General features: G+C 38.2%; 1 protein-coding gene across 14 annotated transcripts in view; it reads left to right on the top strand.

Annotated features, from left to right (window-relative positions):
- The window catches only part of DOCK3 (dedicator of cytokinesis 3), a 506,159-nt gene that overhangs the window by 112,739 nt on the left and 373,896 nt on the right, over positions 1–19,524 (top strand). For all 14 annotated transcript variants that reach the window (XM_051852375.2, XM_051852373.2, XM_051852369.2 and 11 more), the window contains exon 3: positions 9,923–9,963. In XM_051852375.2, coding sequence (XP_051708335.1) covers positions 9,923–9,963 — 41 coding nt within the window. The remainder of the gene's footprint in view (positions 1–9,922; positions 9,964–19,524) is intronic.

Below are 19,524 nucleotides of genomic sequence, written 5' to 3'. Positions count from 1 at the left end.
TACTAGTATGTAAATGTGCTTAACATCACCAGTGCTCAATAATTACTTGCTGTGAAAAGAAGTGCAACAAGCCTAAGGTTTACTTCTGTCAACTTAACTCTGAATTCTACCTTCCATAATAGTCATGCAAAAAACCACTTTGTAGATAAGTAAAAAAATCACTTCAAACCAATTTAAAAATACTTTTAAAAATTTAATCTCATTAGGCTAGACAAACATGTCAATTAGAAGAGAAACACTACTGAAAATCACTCTTTTAAATATGCATGACTATTATTTATACCCAAGCATCAGATTAATTTATGTGAGAGCAACAACTTTTAAACATATACAGCAAAAAAAGTAGTTATTTACACTGATGCCAAGCTCTGTGCTAGGTGTTTTCACATCTATAATCACAAACATTGCTGAATATTACTCTGTTAAATATGAATTGCTATTTATATTGTGAAATGCTTTTGTCAATCACCCAATGAGAGTGAAGCTATACTACACCAAAGAGCAAGCAGAACTACTATAATTGCTGCCAAAAGAAGATACAAAACAGTAGCAGCATTGTTAACCCTAAAGAATGAAGCCTCTATACAGAACAGGCCATGTGACAGTCAACAATCAGCAATCTTTCAAAAAAAAATACCAGGTACAAACCGGTGAAGACAAATCAAAAGCACTAAATGCAGCTCCAACAGAAAATACCCTTTGATAAAAGTTTTTTTTTTTTTTTTTAAAGATTCATTTATTTTACTTGAAAGTCAGAGTTACACAGAGAGAGGAGAGGCAGAGAGAGAGAGGTCTTACATCCACTGGCTCACTCTCCAGTTGGCCGCAATGGCCGGAGCCACGCCAATCTGAAGCCAGGAGCCAGGAGCTTTTTCCATGTCTCCCATGCGGATGCAGGGGCCCAAGGACTAGGGCCATCTTCTACTGCTTTCCCAGGCCATAGCAGAGAGCTCGATTGGAAATGGAGCAGCCGGGTCTTGAACTGGTGCCCATATGGGATGCCAGCACTGCAGGCGGTGGCCTTACTTGCTACACCACAGCGCCAGCCCCTGATAAAAGTTTTAAACCTTTTATTTTACAGGTATAACATACAGTCCTCATTGGCAAAAGAAAAAATGCAAATTTATTTATCCCTCTACCCTCAGCTAACACCTGTACAGGAAATAGAGATAGGAAAATGAAAAACACTATTTCTCTTCCATTGCATATGAGAAAAATAGTTTAATAAAAAATCATCATTTTTGAAAAGGACAGACTTGCACAAAAATCATTCTAGAGATTATTTAGATAACCAACTGTGAATTCAAGAGCACAAAGTAACATATGATATCTTTCTTTCTGGAGACTTGCTTACTTCATTAAGGATAATGGTTTTAAGGTCATTGATTTTGTTGCAAAAGACAAGATTTCATGTTTTGTTGTTGTTGTTGTTGTTTTTAACCATTGAATAGTATTACATAGTGTATATATATATCATGATTTCTTTATCCAGTCATCAGTTGATGGACATTTGGGTTGAATCCATATGTTAGCTATTGTGACTTGAACTACAATGTACATGGGCATACAGATAACTCTTTCATATGCTGATTTCATTTTACTTGGGTAAATTCTCAGGAATGGGATTGCTGAGTGATATTGTAGATCTGTTTTCAGGTTTGTCTTCCACAATGGATGCACCATTTTACATTCCTGCCAATAGTGGATTAGGGTACTTTTTTCTCCAAATCCTCACCAGTGTTTCTGTATGAGAGTCATTCTGACTGGGGTGAGGTAAAACCTCATTGTGGCTTTGATTTGTATTTCCCTGATGGCTAGTGATCCTGAGCATTTTTTCGTGTGTCTGTTGGCCATTTGAATTTCCTCTTGAAAAATGCCTGTTTGAGTCCTTAGCCCCTTTCTTAACTAGATTGTTGAGTTTCTTGAGTTCTTTATAGATTCTGGATAGTAATCCTTTATCAGTCTCACGGTTGGCAAGTACACTTTTCAGCTTGATGTAATTGCATTTGTCAATTTTGACTTTGATTGTGTTTCTGGTGTCTTTTCCAAGAAGTGTTTGCCTATGCCAATGTCTTGCAGAGTTTCTCCAGTGTTCTCTAGTAATTTGATTGTATCAGGTCATAGATTATGTCCTTGATCCATTTTGAGTGGATTTTTGTGTAAGGTAGGGATCTTGTTTAATATTTCTGTATGCAGTAGGCAGGAGCTTCTTTTGAGTCTCCTCTATGGGTGCAGGAGCCCAAGTCCTTGGGACATCTTCTGCTACTTTCCCAGGCACATTAGCAACAAGCTGGAACTGAAGTGGAGTAGCTGGGACTTGAACCAGCACCCATATGGGATGTTGGCATTGCAGGCTGCAGCTTTACCCACTATGCCACTATGCCTGACCCTGTTGGAGAGTTTTGGGCAGAGTGGAAACTTAGTCTCAAAGAATTACATTTGGCTTTGGAATTTGAATACTTGAACTTTTCCTAGTAATTCTTGTAAAGTTTCAACTCCAGACATTTAGGTAAAGTGGAAGAAGTCTATGCTTCTCACAATAGTCCTGTAAGCAGTGTGCTCCTAGCATAGAGGTTAAAGTTTCAGCAAGTTAAAAAAGAAAAGAAAAAGAAGGTAATGGCTGATACTTAGAGATGGGATAGAAGATCAGTAGAAAATCTTTTTGGAGGTAATAGTAGTTTCACATTTCTTAGAATTCAATCCTGATATTGTAACTTAAATAGAAAGTAAACATAATCAAACCCCTGAAGTAATGCTTTCTTTTCTTCATTGAATTTTCCACAAAAATTTTTATCTGAAAATGTCGGAATATAAAAGTTTGCTTGACTCTTGAGTTCCTAATAGTGACAAAGCTGTCAGTGTTTGCTCACCAGATGGGAAAGACTGCCATATTCTTCATATAAGTGCATATGATGAGGAGACAGTAAAAGAAGAAAACTGCAAGCCAATATCCACGATGGGAATAGATGCAAAAATGCTTAACCAAAATACTAGCAAGCCAAATTCAACAGTGAATGAAAAAGATCATTCACCATGATCAAGTAGGCTTCATTCCAAGGGTACAAGGATGGTTCAACACAAGCAATTCAGTAAATGCAATTTATCACATTAACAAATGCAGGACAAACAACCATATGATCATTTCAATATATGCAGCAAAAGAAGTTGGCAAAATTCAGCATCCTTTCATTATAAAAAGCTCTCAACAAATTAGTCCCAGATGGTACATACCTCAACACAGTTAAGGAAATAAATGAGAAACCCACCACAAACATAATACTGAACAGGGAAAAGTTAAAAGTGTTTCATCTAAGATAGGAACAATACAAGGATGGCAACTTCCATTGCTTCTGTTCAGTATAGTGCTGGATGTTCTAGCCAGAGCAGTTAGGCAAGAGAAGGAAATAAAGGACATCCGAATTGGAAGGAAGGAAGTTGGATTGTCTCTGTTTGTAGATAACGTGATCTTACATATAGAAACCTTAAAGACTACACACAAAACCACACACAAAACTAATAAATGGATTACTTTAGTTGCCAACACAAAATCAACATGAAAAACCAATAACATTTCTAAATGTTAATAGTGAGCTATCTTCAAAAGAGATCAAGAAAATAATCCCACTTAAAATAGCTACAAGAAAACCCTGAAACCAAAAAGCAAAAAGATACTTAGGAATGAATTTTGGAAAGGAGATAAAGGATTTATACACAGAAAAATGTAGAAATTTTGATCAAAAATGGAAGAGGACAGAAATAAAAGGGAAAGATAGCTCAGGTCTATGGGTTACAAGAACTAATATTGTTAAAATGTCTATACTACATAAAGTGATCTACAGATTCAGTGCAGTTACTATTCTATTAAAATACTAATTATATTTTTCACAAAAAATGGAAAACAAGCTTAAAATTATTATGGAACCAAAGAAGACCCTCAATAGCTGAAATAATCTTTAGCAGAAAGAATAAAATTGGAGAAATTATGCTGCCTGGCTTTGAAATATATGCAGGTGCTTCAAAAAGTTGGAAAAGAGGAACTAGTAGCTGTTTATTTGTACAAGATAATTTTGAAATTCATGCATAACTTTTTCATAATACGCATTCTCCATGAACTTTTTGAAGACCCTTGTGCTGTGAGGCTAATCAAAACAAGTATAATCAACAAAACATAGATCTGGCATAAAAGTAGACATACAGACCAATTTAACAAAATAGAGCTCAAAAATAAATCCAAGCATCTACAGCCAACTGGTTTTTAATAAAATGCCAAGAACCCACATTGGGGAACATACTGGGAACATTGTATATTCACAATATCCTAGGTAGTGAAACTAGATCCCCAACTTTCACCATATACTAAAATCAACTCAAAATGGATTAAAGACTTAGATATAAGACCTGTATCTATAAAACTACTGGAATAAATTGTAAGCACAATGCTTCTTTATGATAGTCTGGGCAAGGAATTTTTTGATAGGACTTCAAATACATAAGCAAAATTAGACATGTAACATGGGGTTACATAAAACTAAAAAGTTCACAGCAAATGCAACAATTAGAAGAGACACCTACAGAATAGGAGAAATTATTTACAAATCATACATATAACATAGTGAGAATATCTGGAATATATGAAGAACTTAATAGTAACCTAACCCCCCAAATAATTTGATTTAGAAATGGGCAAAGGTGGGGCCGGCGCTGTGGCTCAGTGGGTTAACACCCTGGCCTGAAGTGCCAGCATCCCATATGGGCGTCCGTTCGAGACCCGGCTGCTCCACTTCCAATCCAGCTCTTTGCTGTGGCTTGGGATAGCAGTAGAAGATAGCCCAAGTCCTTCGGCCCCTGCACCCGCATGGGAGACCCAGAAGAAGCTCCTGGCTCCTGGCTTCGGATCAGAGCAGCTCCAGCCGTCACGGCTAATTGGGGAGTGAACCAGCAGATGGAAGATCTCGATCTCTCTCTCGATCTCTCTCTCTCTCTAACGCTGACTTTCAAATAAATAAATAAATCTTTTTTTAAAAAAATGGGCAAAGGCATGAATAGACACAGATATCCAAGAAGTATCTTAAAAATGCTCAACATTACTAATCATCAGAGAAATGCAAGTCAAAACCTCATTGAGATATCACTTCACCCAGTTTTTTTTTTTAACTTTTATTTAATGAATATGGATTTCCAAAGTACAGGATATGGACTACATTGGATCCCCCCCGCCGCAATGACTTCCCTCCCACACGCAACCCTCCCCTTTCCCACTCCCTTTCCCCTTCCATTGACATCAAGATTCATTTTCAATTCTCTTTATATACAGAAGATCAGTTTAGTATACATTAAGTAAAGATTTCAACAGTTTGCACCCACACAGAAACACAAAGTGAAAAATACTGTTTGAGTACTCGTTATAGCATTAAATCACAATGTACAGCACATTAAGGACAGAGATCCTACATGAGGAGTAAGTGCACAGTGACTCCTGTTGTTGACTTTACAAACTGACACTCTTGTTTATGGCATCAGTAATATCCCTATGCTCCAGTCATGAGTTTCCAAGGCTATGGAAGCCTTTTGAGTTCACCGACTCTGATCATATTTCGACAAGGTCATAGTCAAAGTGGCAGTTCTCTCCTCCCTTCAGAGAAAGGTACCTCCTTCTTTGAAGACCTGTTCTTTCCACTGGGATCTCACTCGCAGAGATCTTTCATTTAGTCTTTTTTTTTTTTTTTTTTTTTTTTTTTTTTGCCAGAGTGTCTTGGCTTTCCATGCCTGAAATACTCTCATGGGGTTGTGGGAAAGGGAATGGTTGATCCCTGGGTACAAAGTTCCAGTTAGATAAGAGGTATATGTTCTGGTGTTTACACAGTAAAGTGATTATAATTAACGATAATGTATATATAAAAATAGCTTGTATAGAGGATTTTGATCTCACTACAAAGATAGATCAATATTACAGATGGTAGGTAGGCTGATAACCCTCATTTGATCATTGTACAATATATACATGCATCAGAACATCACATTGTATCCTGTAAATATGTGTGATTGTTGTGTGTCAGTTTAAAAGAATGAAACTTAGGAAAATGAATATGATGATATTGATGAGGACTAAGACTATCTGGACATCAAGGGTGATTTCACTTTCTTTGTTAGCATTCTGAAATCTTGAAAAGGCTATATATAAGTGATAAAAATGAAAGTAGAGAGTATAATTGGAAAGTTAGATTGTGCAGGGTTCTTGGACAATAGATGCATAAAAAACCTTCAGTTTACTAATGTCTTTTTTCCTGTTGATTTGTAATGATTTAGAAAAATATTTTAGTTGTTTCTTTCAAATATTATTAAATGCTTTTGATTTATGTATAAGAGACATAGAATTCTTTCTTCTCTTTTTTCCCATTCTCTTAAATTCTTTTGAGTTATAGAGGGGGTATATGTGACAAAATCTGGAGTAGAGTTTTGATTTTAAGAAAAAGTGATGACTAAAGGTCACTGAGCACAATTCTCATGACCCTCTTAATGGTGGCATCCCATGGAGAGGATGATAATGTGTTTTTGAAGCTACTTAAATCGATGCTTCTCAGGGCTGGAGGTAGTTTGAGAGAGGATAACTATAAAAGAACATGGTACCACATTTTAATCACCATTATATGATGTTAAATGCATCAACAATATACATTTGAAGTTCCTCCATGTCTTTTTATGGTTTGATACCTCATTTCTCTTTGGCACTGAATAACATTTCATTGTATGGGTGTATTACAATTTCTTTATCCATTCACCTATTGGAAGGATATCTTGATTGCTCACAAGTTTTGGCAATTAAGAATAAAGCTGCTGTTTCTTTGCAATTTTTTTTGATGTGAATGTTTGTTTTCAAGTCACTTGAGTAAATACCAAATTGTATTGGAAGACTATTTTTAATTTTGTAAGAATGGAGCTGGTGCTATAGCACAGTAAACTAAAGTTGCCGCCTGTGATGCCAGCATCCCTTATTGGTGCACCAGTTCGAATCTCAGCCACTTTGCTTCAGATGCAGTTCCCTGCTAATGCTCCTGAAAAGCAAAAAGATTGCCCAAGGACTTAGGTCCCTGCCACCTGTGTGGGAGACCTGGATGGAGTTCTGGCTTCAACCTGGACTAACCCTGACATTTGTGGCCGTTTGGGGGAGCAAACCAGTTGATGGAAGATCTTTCTGTCTGTCTCTCTCTACCTTTCAAATAAATAAATAAATAGATAAATAGATAATATATGTATATATATATGTGTGTGTGTATATATATATATATATATATATATATATATATATATGTATGTATAGGGACTGCAAAGCAGTCTTCCAGAGTGCCTGTACCATTTTGCATTCCCATCAACAATGGTTAAGAACAATGACTATGTTCCCTATGTTAGCCAGCTTTTGTCAGTGTTCTGGATTTTGGCCATTCTAACAGGTATATAGTGGTATCTTGTTTTAATTCTGAGTTCCTTAAACACATACAATAATTAGCATCTTTTTAAAGATTGATTTATTTATTTGAAAGATATATACATATATATATATATACACACACACACACACATGCACGAGAGAGAGAGCGAGCGAGCGGGAGAGCTAGCAAGAGAGAGCAAGTGAGCACCATCACTTCCCAGATGGCTATAATAGCTAGGGTTGGGCCAGGCAGAAACTAGGAGCCAGCAGCTTCTTTGGGGTTTCCCACATGGGTGGCAGGGACCTAAGCACTTGATTCATCTTCCACTGCTTTTCCCAGGCCATTAGCTAGTTTGGAAGTGGAGCAGCTGGGGAACAACCCAGCACCCATTTGGGATGCTTTTCCTGCTATGCCACAATGCCAGCCTCTAGTGAGCATCTTTTCATGTTCTTACTTGCCATCTATATATCTTCTTCTTTTTTAAAGATTTATTTATTTTACTTGAAAGTCAGAGTTACACAGAGAGAGGAGAGGCAGAGAGAGAGAGAGAGAGAGAGAGAGAGTTAGTTCTTCCATTTGATGGTTCACTCCCCAATTGGCCGCTTCGGCCAGAACTGCGCCGATCCGGAGCCAGGAGCCAGGAGCTTCCTCTGGGTCTCCCACGCGGGTACAGGGGCCGAAGGACTTGGGCCATCTTCTACTGCTATCCCAGGCCATAGCAGAGAGCTGGATTGGAAGTGGAGCAGCCAGGACTTGAACTGATGCCCATATGGGATGCTAATGCTTCAGGCCAGGGTGTTAACCTGCTGTGCCACAGCTCTGGCCCCTCTATATATCCTCTTGGCAACCTGTTTACCTAAGACTTTTGCCTGCATTCAAATTGGGTTGTTTTCTTACTGTTGCATTTTAAGAGTTGTTTTTATATTTTAGATAATAGTCTTTTATCAGATACTATCTTTTGTAGATATTTTTCACAGTCTGTGGCTTTTCTTTTCATTCTTTGACACTTAGTTTTTTAAATGATTTTATTTTTTTGAAAGGCAGAGTTAGAGGAAAATTTTATTTTTAATGAAGGCAAGCTTATTAGTTTGTGAATCATGCCTTTAATGTTGTATCTAAAAAAGTCATCACCCTACCCAAAATTACCTAGATTTTCTCCTGTATTATCTTATAGGAGTTTTATAATTTTTCATTTTGTATTGAAATTTGAGTTAATTTTTTGAGTGGTGTAATAAGGTTTTTGTCTAGATTTATTTTTTTATATACTTAGGTGTTCAGTTGTTCAAGCACCATTTGTTGAAAACAGTGACTTGTTTCCATTGTATTGGTTTTGCTCCTTTGTCAAAGATCAGTTGACTATTTATGTGAGTCTGTTTCTGAAGTCTCTTTGATATCATACATCTGTTTGCATATTCTTTTGCTAATACCACTGTCTTGATTACTACACCTTATCTCACTTCTTTTATTGAGAAGAAGCTTTCTGAAGAGACTTATTCTGCCATTCCTACTGATGTAATTCATTATGTTTAATATACTGTGAAGTCTCATGTTGGTAAGGTTATTACTTTTCTGAATATTTATTTTCATTTTATTTGAAAGGCAGGGAGGGAGGGAGAGAAGGGAAGGGAAAGGAAATATTTTTGCATTCACTGGTTCACTCCCTAAATGTCTGAAGCATCCAGTATTGGAGCAGACCAAAGCTAGAAGCCCAGAACATAATCCACATCTCTTATGTGGGTGTCAGGGACCCAACTGTTTTTGCCATCACCTGCATTTGCAGGAAGCTGGAATTGGAAGCAAAGCTGAGATTCAGACCCAGGCACTCTGATATGGGATGTGGACATCTTAACTGCTGTGCTCATTGCCCACCCCTAAATAACAACTCTTGGGTTCCCCTTGTAGCGTTGGAGCTGCTTCCTCTTAAATCCAAGTAGAGAAACTATAGGAAAGCTCTGAAAATAGCAAATTGGAATTGAGAAAAGGTGGTGTTAAAATTTCCTTTCTCTGAAAATTGTTCTCACTGTATAATTGAAACTTTTGTTAATACTGCTGTACATGAATGCTGAAAGGATATGGATGAAGAGGATCTGTACTGGCAGGTTGACTTTAGCAGATAGATGGTATTGAAATGAGAGTAGTATGGTATATTGCATGGAAGAGTGAATGAGACCTGAAAGCAAAGTGTCAGCTGTACTCTGTGACAAAAAAAGCCATGTGCTTTTGGCATTTCCCAGCCCCTAACACTTTTATCTGAGAATTTTTGTGTAGAATTTTTGTGTATCTCTGTTGAAGTAATTTCTAGTTTTTTTTTTTAATATCTTAGTTGAAGTGACTTTATGCTTTGGGAATATATTCATTGTAATATTCCTTTTGGAATAAACTACTAGGACTACTGTAGATGCTAATAAAGCCATCTTTTTTTTCTGAAAATGCTTTTATTATATATCTTGCAGAAAATGTTGTGATTTTAATATCCTTCATATGCTTTCTTTTAGGTTGGTACAGAGGAGTTTCAACAAAGAAACCAAATGTAAAGGTAATGAAAAGTTTATTTTTTTCTAATGTAGGAAGGAGCTACTTAGTATGTTTGAAACTATCTTTTACTGGCCCATCTTTTAATATTTTAGAGTAGTCAAACAAACATTCTGTCTTTAGCAGAACTGTACCAGACCCTTTGTCTCAGCAGCATTAAAATAGTCTTTCTGAAAGTACAGAAATAAGAATGTCATAGCTGCAGAGCTTATCTTGAAAAAAACATATTGATGCTTTTAAATGTTTTTGCCCTCCTGTATTTGACAAAAAGGTAAATTGACTTATTCATGGGTATAGTCCATAGTCCTTTGAAACTACATTAGTTAGATGAATTTGATTCTAAAATATAAAATGGAAAGAATTTTAAAATAATTTCTAATTAAATATTTTTCTTGATATTAATATTATTGTTAAAATGCAAATTTAAACAAATTATTAGTGGCACATACTAATTTAGTGTCCCAGCTTTGATGTGTTTAGTACAGTTGATATTAATCAGACAAAATAATAGTTAAAATACAGTTAGGAACTTTCTTCTCCAATAATGCATTTGCAGAATCTTCTTTGTGCTCAACCTTAATGCATATATCAGTTTTTCTTATATGTTTGTACTATGCTGTTTCTCGTACTGAAAATTTTCAAAATTATCACATTATTTTCATTAAAACAGAAAATTGTTAATCAGTTTTGCCAGTGGAATCATTCACTTATTTTTAAGATAATGATTCTGAGGAAACAGTATTGTCATTTAAATTTTTCATGGCCTGGTTTTCTTTTTTTTATTTATTTATTTAAAAAAATTTTTTTTTTGACAAGCAGAGTGGACAGTGAGAGAGACAGAAAGGTCTTCCTTTGCCGTTGGTTCACCCTCCAATGGCCGCCGCAGCCGGTGCACCGCGCTGATCCGAAGCCAGGAGCTGGTGCTTATCCTGGTCTCCCATGGGGTGCAGGGCCCAAGCACTTGGGCCATCCTCCACTGCACTCCCTGGCCACAGCAGAGAGCTGGCCTGGAAGAGGGGCAACCGGGACAGAATCCGGTGCCCCGACCGGGACTAGAACCCAGTGTGCCGGCGCCACAAGGCGGAGGATTAGCCTAATGAGCTGCGGCGCCGGCCAGCCGGCCTGGTTTTTTTATTGTTGGCATTTTTCTTTGAAAAAAATTTTCTACCCGATAATTCTTTGTTGTCTACGGCTGTCTTGTGCAGTGTTGGATGTTGAGCAGCATATATAGCTTCTGCCCACTAGATACTGGTAACTACTCTCTCTGTTTGTAATAACAAAAAGAGATTCTAGGCACTGCCAAATGTGCTATGGAGGCAGATTCATCCCTGGTTGAGAACTACTGTTCGTAGCTCATTTTTTTCATATACTTCTAATTTTGAAGTGGTATTTCCAGTGGTATTTTCATATGGAGAATGCTTGTGTGGTAATAGTTTCTGTTTGTGTTTTGTTTTTAAAATATTGATTACATTACCAGAAAATTACTTGAGCAGATGAGAAATCTTACAAAGAATGGAAATCTGTAATTGTAATATTACATCCAGTTTTTTTAGTGATATTTGTGGTCTTGACTGCCTTCCTACTTTGCTTCCTACATTGGTACTTGAGGGTTAGTATAAGGACTATGGTCACTTACATTATTGTATGTTTGTCAAAATGTCAAATTGATGCTCAGTGTGGTTTGAAAACCTTATTTAGGGAGACATTAATGGCAAGACTTACTTTAAAATGTTAACAATTTTTTTGATTATCCATTGCTTGACAACAAAGTACCCAAAATAACTAATAACTAGTTTCTCTCATGATTTTGGGGCTTTATTCGGTCGGCTGAGTGTTATTTGGATACATGTGAGGTCACTTGTGACTATAATCATTTGGAGTCTCAATTGGCTGGAATTTAAAAGAGGATGTGCTCACATGTCTTGCATCTTGGCTGGTATGACTAAAAGGCTGACCTTAGCTGTACGATCAAAATATGGTTAATTTAGGTAGGTTTCTTATCTTGGCTTTACTGAATAGTGCTGCACTGAACACAGGAAGGGTAGCTGTCTTTTACATTTGCTTATTTCATTTCCTTCATATATATATATATTCAGAAGTTAAAAGCTGGGTCATATTCTGACAAGCTAAAAAATTCTGCTTGCTTGTTTTATTTATTAGAGAGAGATCAAGAGTGAGTGAGGGAATGTGTGTGAGACAGCTTCCCTGTCTGCTGATTCACTCCCCTAACTGCCTGGAACACTTGGGCTGGGACAGGTGGAAGCCAGAAGCTAGGAACTCAATCTGAGTCTCCCATATGGGTGGTAAGGACCCAAGGATGTGAGCCATCACCTGCTGCCTCCCAGGTTATTCATTAACAGGAAGTTGGAATCAGTAGCATAGCCAGGACTTGAACCCAGGCATTCCAATTGGGGATATGGGCATGATAAGCAACATTTTAACTGCTAAGCCAATGGTTAACTCTTTTTTTAGAAAAATATTTATTGATTTATTTTGAAGTTCAGAGTAAGAGTGAGAGCAAGAGTGAGAGAGAAATAGGTATCTTCCATCCATTGGTTCATTCCCTGCATGGCTGCGGCAATCAATACTGGCCCAGGCTGAAGCCAGGAGCTTCATCCAGGTCTCCCATGTGAGTGACTTGGGTTTAAACATCTGGGCCATCCTCTGCTGTTTTCCCAGGGCATTAACAGGAAGCTGGATTGGAAGTGGAGCCGCAGGGACTTGAATTAGCTCCCATATGGGATGCCAGCATCACAGGTAGCAGCTTTAACTGCTGCTCTACGATGCTGGCCCCCCTTCCCAAACTTTAAAGGGTAAGCTAACAGCACTTTTTTTCAAACCATTCCAAGCACCTGAAAGGGGGCAACTTCTAAAACCAGACAAGGACACAACAGAGAAAACTATAGGCCGGTGCCGCGGCTCACTAGGCTAATCCTCCGCCTAGCGGCGCCGGCACACCAGGTTCTAGTCCCGGTTGGGGCACCAGATTCTGTCCTGGTTGCCCCTCTTCCAGGCCAGCTCTCTGCTGTGGTCAGGGAGTGCAGTGGAGGATGGCCCAGGTGCTTGGGCCCTGCACCCCATGGGAGACCAGGAAAAGCACCTGGCTCCTGGCTCCTGCCATCGGATCAGCGCGGTGCGCCGGCCACAACACACTGGCTGTAGCGGCCATTGGGGGGTGAACCAACAGCAAAGGAAGACCTTTCTCTCTGTCTCTCTCTCTCACTGTCCACTCTGCCTGTCAAAAAAAAAATAAATAAATAAATAAACAACAGAGAAAACTATAGACCAGTATCCCTGATGAACATAGATGTAGAAATTCTCAATGAAAATACTAAGAATTGGAATACAGCAGTACATCAAACATATCATTCATCATGATCAAGTTAGATTTACTCCTGGATGCAAAGATGATTTAACATACACAAATAAATAAATTTAATGTATCACATAAACAGAATGAAGAACAAAAATTATGATTGTTTTAATAGATGCCAAAAAATTCAGTAGAATTTGCCATCATTTCATGATACAAATATTGGACAAATTAGGTTTATAAGGAACAAACCTCATATTAATAAAGACTTTTATATGACAGAGCCACAGTGTGGATACAAATACAAATTGCTAGAGTTTCTTCCACTGTTGATGTTCAGTTTTAGTCCATTGTGGTCAGAAAAAAATACGTGGTGTGACTTTTCTTTAATTCATCAAGGTTTGCTTTGTAGCCTACAGTGTGGTTTGTCCTAGAGAAGGTTCTATGTGATAATAAAAAGTATTCTGCAACTGTTGGATGAAATATTTTGTAAATGTCTGTTAGGTTTGTTTTGTCTATAGTGTAGTTTAACTCTGATGCTTCCATGTTGATTTTTTTATCTAGATTGTCGCTCCCCGTCTTCATGGGGGAACGACACTAAACCCTGCCTAGGCTTCCTATCCGAGTCACGGCACCATTATGTCGCTCCCCCTCTTCGTGGAGGAACGACACAGGACCCTGCGCTGTTCTTTGTCTGCTCGGCCCTCCCCGGGTTTGCTGCTGGTTCTTCCTGGGTTGGCTACTATCCCTTCCACCTCCGTGGAAGGGCAGTTCCCCCTGGCCACATTCCCCACTTCCGCAGGGGAGCGGCACACCGCCGGCCGGCTCTTCTCGGGGCTGCACAGGTGTTCCCCTTAGATGTTCCCCGTAGATGTTCCTGGTGAATGCCGTCTCTCTCCTCCTTTATAGTCCTCCTCCGCCAATCCTAACTCGGCTGCCCACATGCCGAGTACGCTGCTCTCCTCTAATCAGGAGTAGGTCCTACAGTTTATTGGTTGAACTGGAGGCAGCTGCGTAGAAGCTGTTTTCTCCTCTCCCAGCGCCATATTGTGGGAAAGCAGATGCATAGAATAAGTCTTAATTCCAGTAACTCAGTCTAGTCCGGGTTGCTCCCCACATAGATGATCTGTCCATTGATGAAAGTGGCATATTGAGGTCCTCTACTATTATTGTATTAGAGCTTATCTCACTCTTTAGATCTAATTTTACTTCATGAAATAAGATTCATTGACATTAGGCACATACACATTTACAATCATCATATCTTCTTGTTGAATTATGCCTTGATCATTGTATTGTGACCTTGTTTATTTTTACAGTTTTTTTCTTAAATCCATTTGATATAGGTATAGCTACTGCTGCCTTACTTTTGGTTTCTGTTTGCATGGAATATTTTTTTTTCTGTCCTTTCATTGTTAGTTTGTGTGTCTTTATTAGTGAAGTGAGGTTCTTGCGAGCAGCTTATCATTAGAGTTTATTTTTTTAATCCATTCAGCCAGTTGGTAGCTTTTAATTGGGGTTTTAATACATTAACATTCAAGGTTATTATTGATAAGTAATGATAGTCCTGTTACTAAAAATTCTATTTTTAATATCTTGTTTTTACTGCTGCTTTGGATGACCAGCTCCCAAATAGGAATGCCTGGTTTGGGTCCCAGTTACTCTGCCTTTTTTTTTTTTTTTTTAAGATTGATTTATTTGAAGAGCCAAGTCCAGTTTCCCACTTGAGGCCAGGTGGTTCCTATTAAGGGTAGGGCATGGTAGATGGGGATGATGGAAAACAAGTTGTTCTATCACAGCTTACCTGGGAACTACTGCAGTCAGGCTGTTGTATGAAAGTATTTTTTAAAAGTGGTACTTTTTTTCCCATTGGCTACCATTCCTTGCAGTTAAAACCTCGTTGGTCAGGATTACAAAGCAGGTACTAATAGGGTTCAAATACTAAAATCCTGACCTCAAATCCTCTGATGTGCTGAAATACCAAGGTCTTGTTCATTATGGTAAAAAAACTGAAATAAATCTCTGTGGAAGCAAAAAAAAAATACCTTGTTTTTAGTGAGTTTTATACTTTCACATTTTCATTTATGTTTTGCTTCTCTATGTAGGACTCCCTTAAGCATCCTTTCTAAGGGTGGTCTGGTGGTGATTAATTTCCTTAGCTTTTTTTTTTTTATCTTAGAAAGTCTTTATTTCTCCTTCACTTTTGAAGGATATCATTGATACAGTATTGATGATTGGCAGTGTTTTTTTTTTTTCAAAATGTGGATTATATAATTTCATTTCCTCCTGACATGTAAGGTTTCAATGAAAAAATCTGTCAATCTAATGATAGTTCCCTTAAAAATGAGCTGACACATTTTTCTTGCAAATTTTAGAATTCTCTTTCTGTTGTACTTAAATTTTTTTATATCTAGAAACCTCTTATTTAAGGTATACAAATTTCATGCATTGTATATATACAAATTTGGGAACACCGTGATTCTTCCCACCTCACCTTTCCTCCCACCCATGCTCCCAGCCTTCTTCCTTCTCCCTCTCCCATTCCAATTCTTATTTTTTGAAAAATCTATTTTATTCAACTTTATACTAATAAGATTAATCCTACATTAATGAAAGAGTTCAACAGATAATATGAAGAAAAAAACAATACTGTTCCTCAATAGTCAAGAGAATGGTTGTTCCAAATCATCACATCTCAAGCCAATTTTACTTCTATAGATTGCATTTTAGGTGCTGTATTAGTTACATATGGTAGAACATATGGTATTTGGGTTTTTGGGACTGGATTATTTCACTTAGTATAATGGTTACCAGTGCAGACATTTTGTTGAAAATGACAGGATATGTTTTTTTTTTTTTTTAGCACTGTGCAGTATAGTGTATTTATACCATAATTTCTTTATCTACTCTTCAGTTGATGGAAATCTGGGTTGATTTCATATCCTAGCTATTCTGAATTGAGCTGCAATAAACATGAAGGTACAAATCACTCTTTAATATGCTGATTTTTTTTCAGTTTCGGTATATTCCCAAGAGTGGGATGGCTGGGTCATATGGTAGGTCTGTATTGAGATTTCTGAGGTATCTTCATACAGTCAACCACAGTGGCTACACTGGTGGTTTACATTCTCATCAACAGAGGATTAGGGTACCTTTTCCCCCATATCCTCACCAGTATTTGTTTATTTCTGTATGAAAGCCATTTTAACAGGGGTGAGGTGAAACCTCATGTGGTTTTGATTTGCATTTCCTTGATGGCTAGTGATCCTGAATATTTTTTTATGTGTCTGTTGGCCATTTGAATTTCCTGCTTTGAAAAATGCCTGTTCAAGCCCTTTGCTCATTTCTTAACTAGATTGTTTGTTTTGTTGTTGAATTTCTTGAGTTCTTTATAGATTCTGGATGTTAATCCTTTATCAGTTGCATAGTTTGCAAATATTTTCTCCCATTCTGTCAGTTGCCACTTCACTTTGCTGAGTGTTTCTTTTGCAGTGCAGAAGCTTCTCAGCTTGATGTAATCCCTTTTATCTATTTTTGCTTTGATTGCCTGTGCCTCTGGGATCATTTCCAAGAACTGTCCACCTGTGCCAATTACAGAGTTTCACAGTGTTCTCCCCGAGTGATTTGATGGTATCAGATCATAGATTTAGATCATTGATCCATTTTGAGTTGGTTTTTGTATGAGTTAGGGAGGCATCTTACTTCTGCATAAGGGGATCCAGTTTTCCTAGCACCATTTGTTGCAGAGACTGTCCTTATTCCAGGGATTGATTTCAGCTCCTTTATTAAAGATTAGTTGTTTATAGATGTATGATTTCTGTAGTTTCTTTTCTGTCACATTGGCCTACACGTCTGTTTTTGTGCCAGTACCAGGTTCTTTTGATTATGACTGTGCTGTAGTATGTCTTGAAATCTTAAAAAAATACTAAGAGGGATAACATATTAAGTTGTTCATCAACAGTCAGGGCAAGGGCTGATCAAGTCACCGTTTCTCATAGTGTTCATTTCACTTTAATAGGTTTCCTTTTTGGTGCTCAGTTAGTTGTCACCTATCAGGGAGAACATATGGGATTTGTCCCTTTGGGATTGGCTTATTTCACTCACCATAATGTTTCCAAATTCCTAACAGGGATCACTTTTCAGTTAAAATTTAAACACCCAAGAATATTTGTGTGTTAATTGCAGAGTTCAACCAATGGTACTAGTACAAAAAAAAAATACTAAAAGGGATAAAGTATTACATTGTACATCAACAGTCAGGGCAAGAGCTGATCAAGTCACTGTTTCTCATAGCGTCCATTTCACTTCAACAAGTTTCCCCTTTGGTGCTAAGTTAGTTGTCGCCGATCAGGGAGAACATATGATATTTGTCCCTTTGGGCTGGCTTAATTCACTCAGCATGATGTTTTCCAAATTCCTCCATTTTGTTGTAAATGACTGGGTTTCGTTGTTTTTGACTGCTGTATAGTATTCAATAGAGTACATGTCCCATAATTTCTTTTTCCAGTCTACTGTTGATGGGCATTTGGGTTAATCCAGGTATTAGCTATTGTGAATTGAGCTGCAATAAACATTAGGGTGCAGACCGCTTTTTTGTTTGCCAATTTAAATTCCTTTGGGTAAATTCCAAGGATTGGGATGGCTGGATTGAATGGTAGGGTTATATTCCGGTTTCTGAGGAATCTCCAGACTGACTTCCATAGTGGCTTGACCAGTTTGCATTCCCACCAAAAGTGGGTTAGTGTCCCCTTTTCCCTGCATCCTCTCCAGCATCTATTGTTGGTAGATTTCTGAATGTGAGCCATTCTAACTGGGGTGAGGTGAAACCTCATTGTGGTTTTGATTTGCATTTCCCTGATTGCTAGTGATCTTGAACATTTTTTCATGTGTCTGTTGGCCATTTGGATTTCCTCTTTTGAAAAATGTCTATTGAGGTCCTTGGCCCATCTCTTAAGTGGGTTGTTTCTTTTGTTTTTTGTGGAGTTTCTTGATTTCTTTGTAGATTCTGTTATCAACCCTTTATCTGTTGCATAGTTTGCAAGTATTTTTTCCCATTCTGTCAGTTGCCTCTTCACTTTCCTGACTTTCTTTTGCAGTACAGAAACTTGATGCAATCCCAAATGTTAATTTTGGCTTTGACTGCCTGTGCTTTTGGGGTGTTTTCCAAGAAGTCATTGCCGGTACCTATATCTTGCAGGGTTTTTCCAATGCTCTCTAATAATTTGATGGTGTCAGGTCATAGATTTAAGTCTTTAATCCATGCTGAGTGGATTTTTGTGTAAGGTGAAAGGTAGGGGTCTTACTTCATGCTTCTGCATGTGGAAATCCAGTTTTCGCAGCAACATTTGTTGAATAGACTGTTTTTTTCTCTAGGGATCGGTTTTAGCTCCTCGATCAAATATAAGTTGGTTGTAGATGTTTGGATTGATTTCTGGTGTTTCTATTCTGTTCCATTGGTCTATCCATCTGTTTCTGTACCAGTACCATGCTGTTTTGATTACAACTGCCCTGTAGTATGTCCTGAAATCTGGTATTGTGATGCCTCCGGCTTTGTTTTTGTTGTACAAGATTGCTTTGTCTAAATATGATCAGAGTTGGTGAACTCAGGGGCCTTCCATAGCCTTGGCAGCTCATGACAAGAGCCTAGGGTGATTACTGATGCCATAAACAAGAGTGTCAATTTGTTTAGTCAACAACAGGAGTCACTGTACACTTACTCCTCATGTAGGATCTCTGTCCTTAGTGTGCTGTACATTGAGATTTAATGCTATAACTAGTACTCAAAAGCATTTTTCACTTTATGTTTCTGTGTGGGTGTGAACTGTTGAAATCTTTACTTAATGTATGCTAAACTGATCTTCTGTATAGAAAGAGAATCGAAAATGAATCTTGATGTGAATGAAAGGGGAGAGGGAGTGGGAGAGGGGAGGGTTGCGAGTGAGAGGGAGGTTATGGGGGGGAAGCCATTGTAATCCATAAGCTGTGATGCCTCTGGCTTAATGTTTGTTGTTTAAGATTCTTTTAGGCCGGCACCGTGGCTCAATAGGCTAATCCTCCGCCTGTGGCACTGGCACCCTGGGTTCTAGTCCTGTTTGGGGCACCGGATTCTGTCCCGGTTGCCCCTCTTCCAGTCCAGCTCTCTGCTGTGGCCAGGGAGTGCAGTGGAGGATGTCCCAAGTCCTTGGGTCCTGCACCCCATGGGAGACCAGGAGAAGCACCTGGCTCCTGGCTTTGGATCAGCGCGGTGCGCCG

The sequence above is a fragment of the Oryctolagus cuniculus genome, chromosome 10 (genome assembly GCF_964237555.1).
Source record: "Oryctolagus cuniculus chromosome 10, mOryCun1.1, whole genome shotgun sequence".
In the NCBI taxonomy this organism is placed as follows: domain Eukaryota; kingdom Metazoa; phylum Chordata; class Mammalia; order Lagomorpha; family Leporidae; genus Oryctolagus; species Oryctolagus cuniculus.
This window is presented reverse-complemented; position numbering and strand designations above follow the sequence as displayed.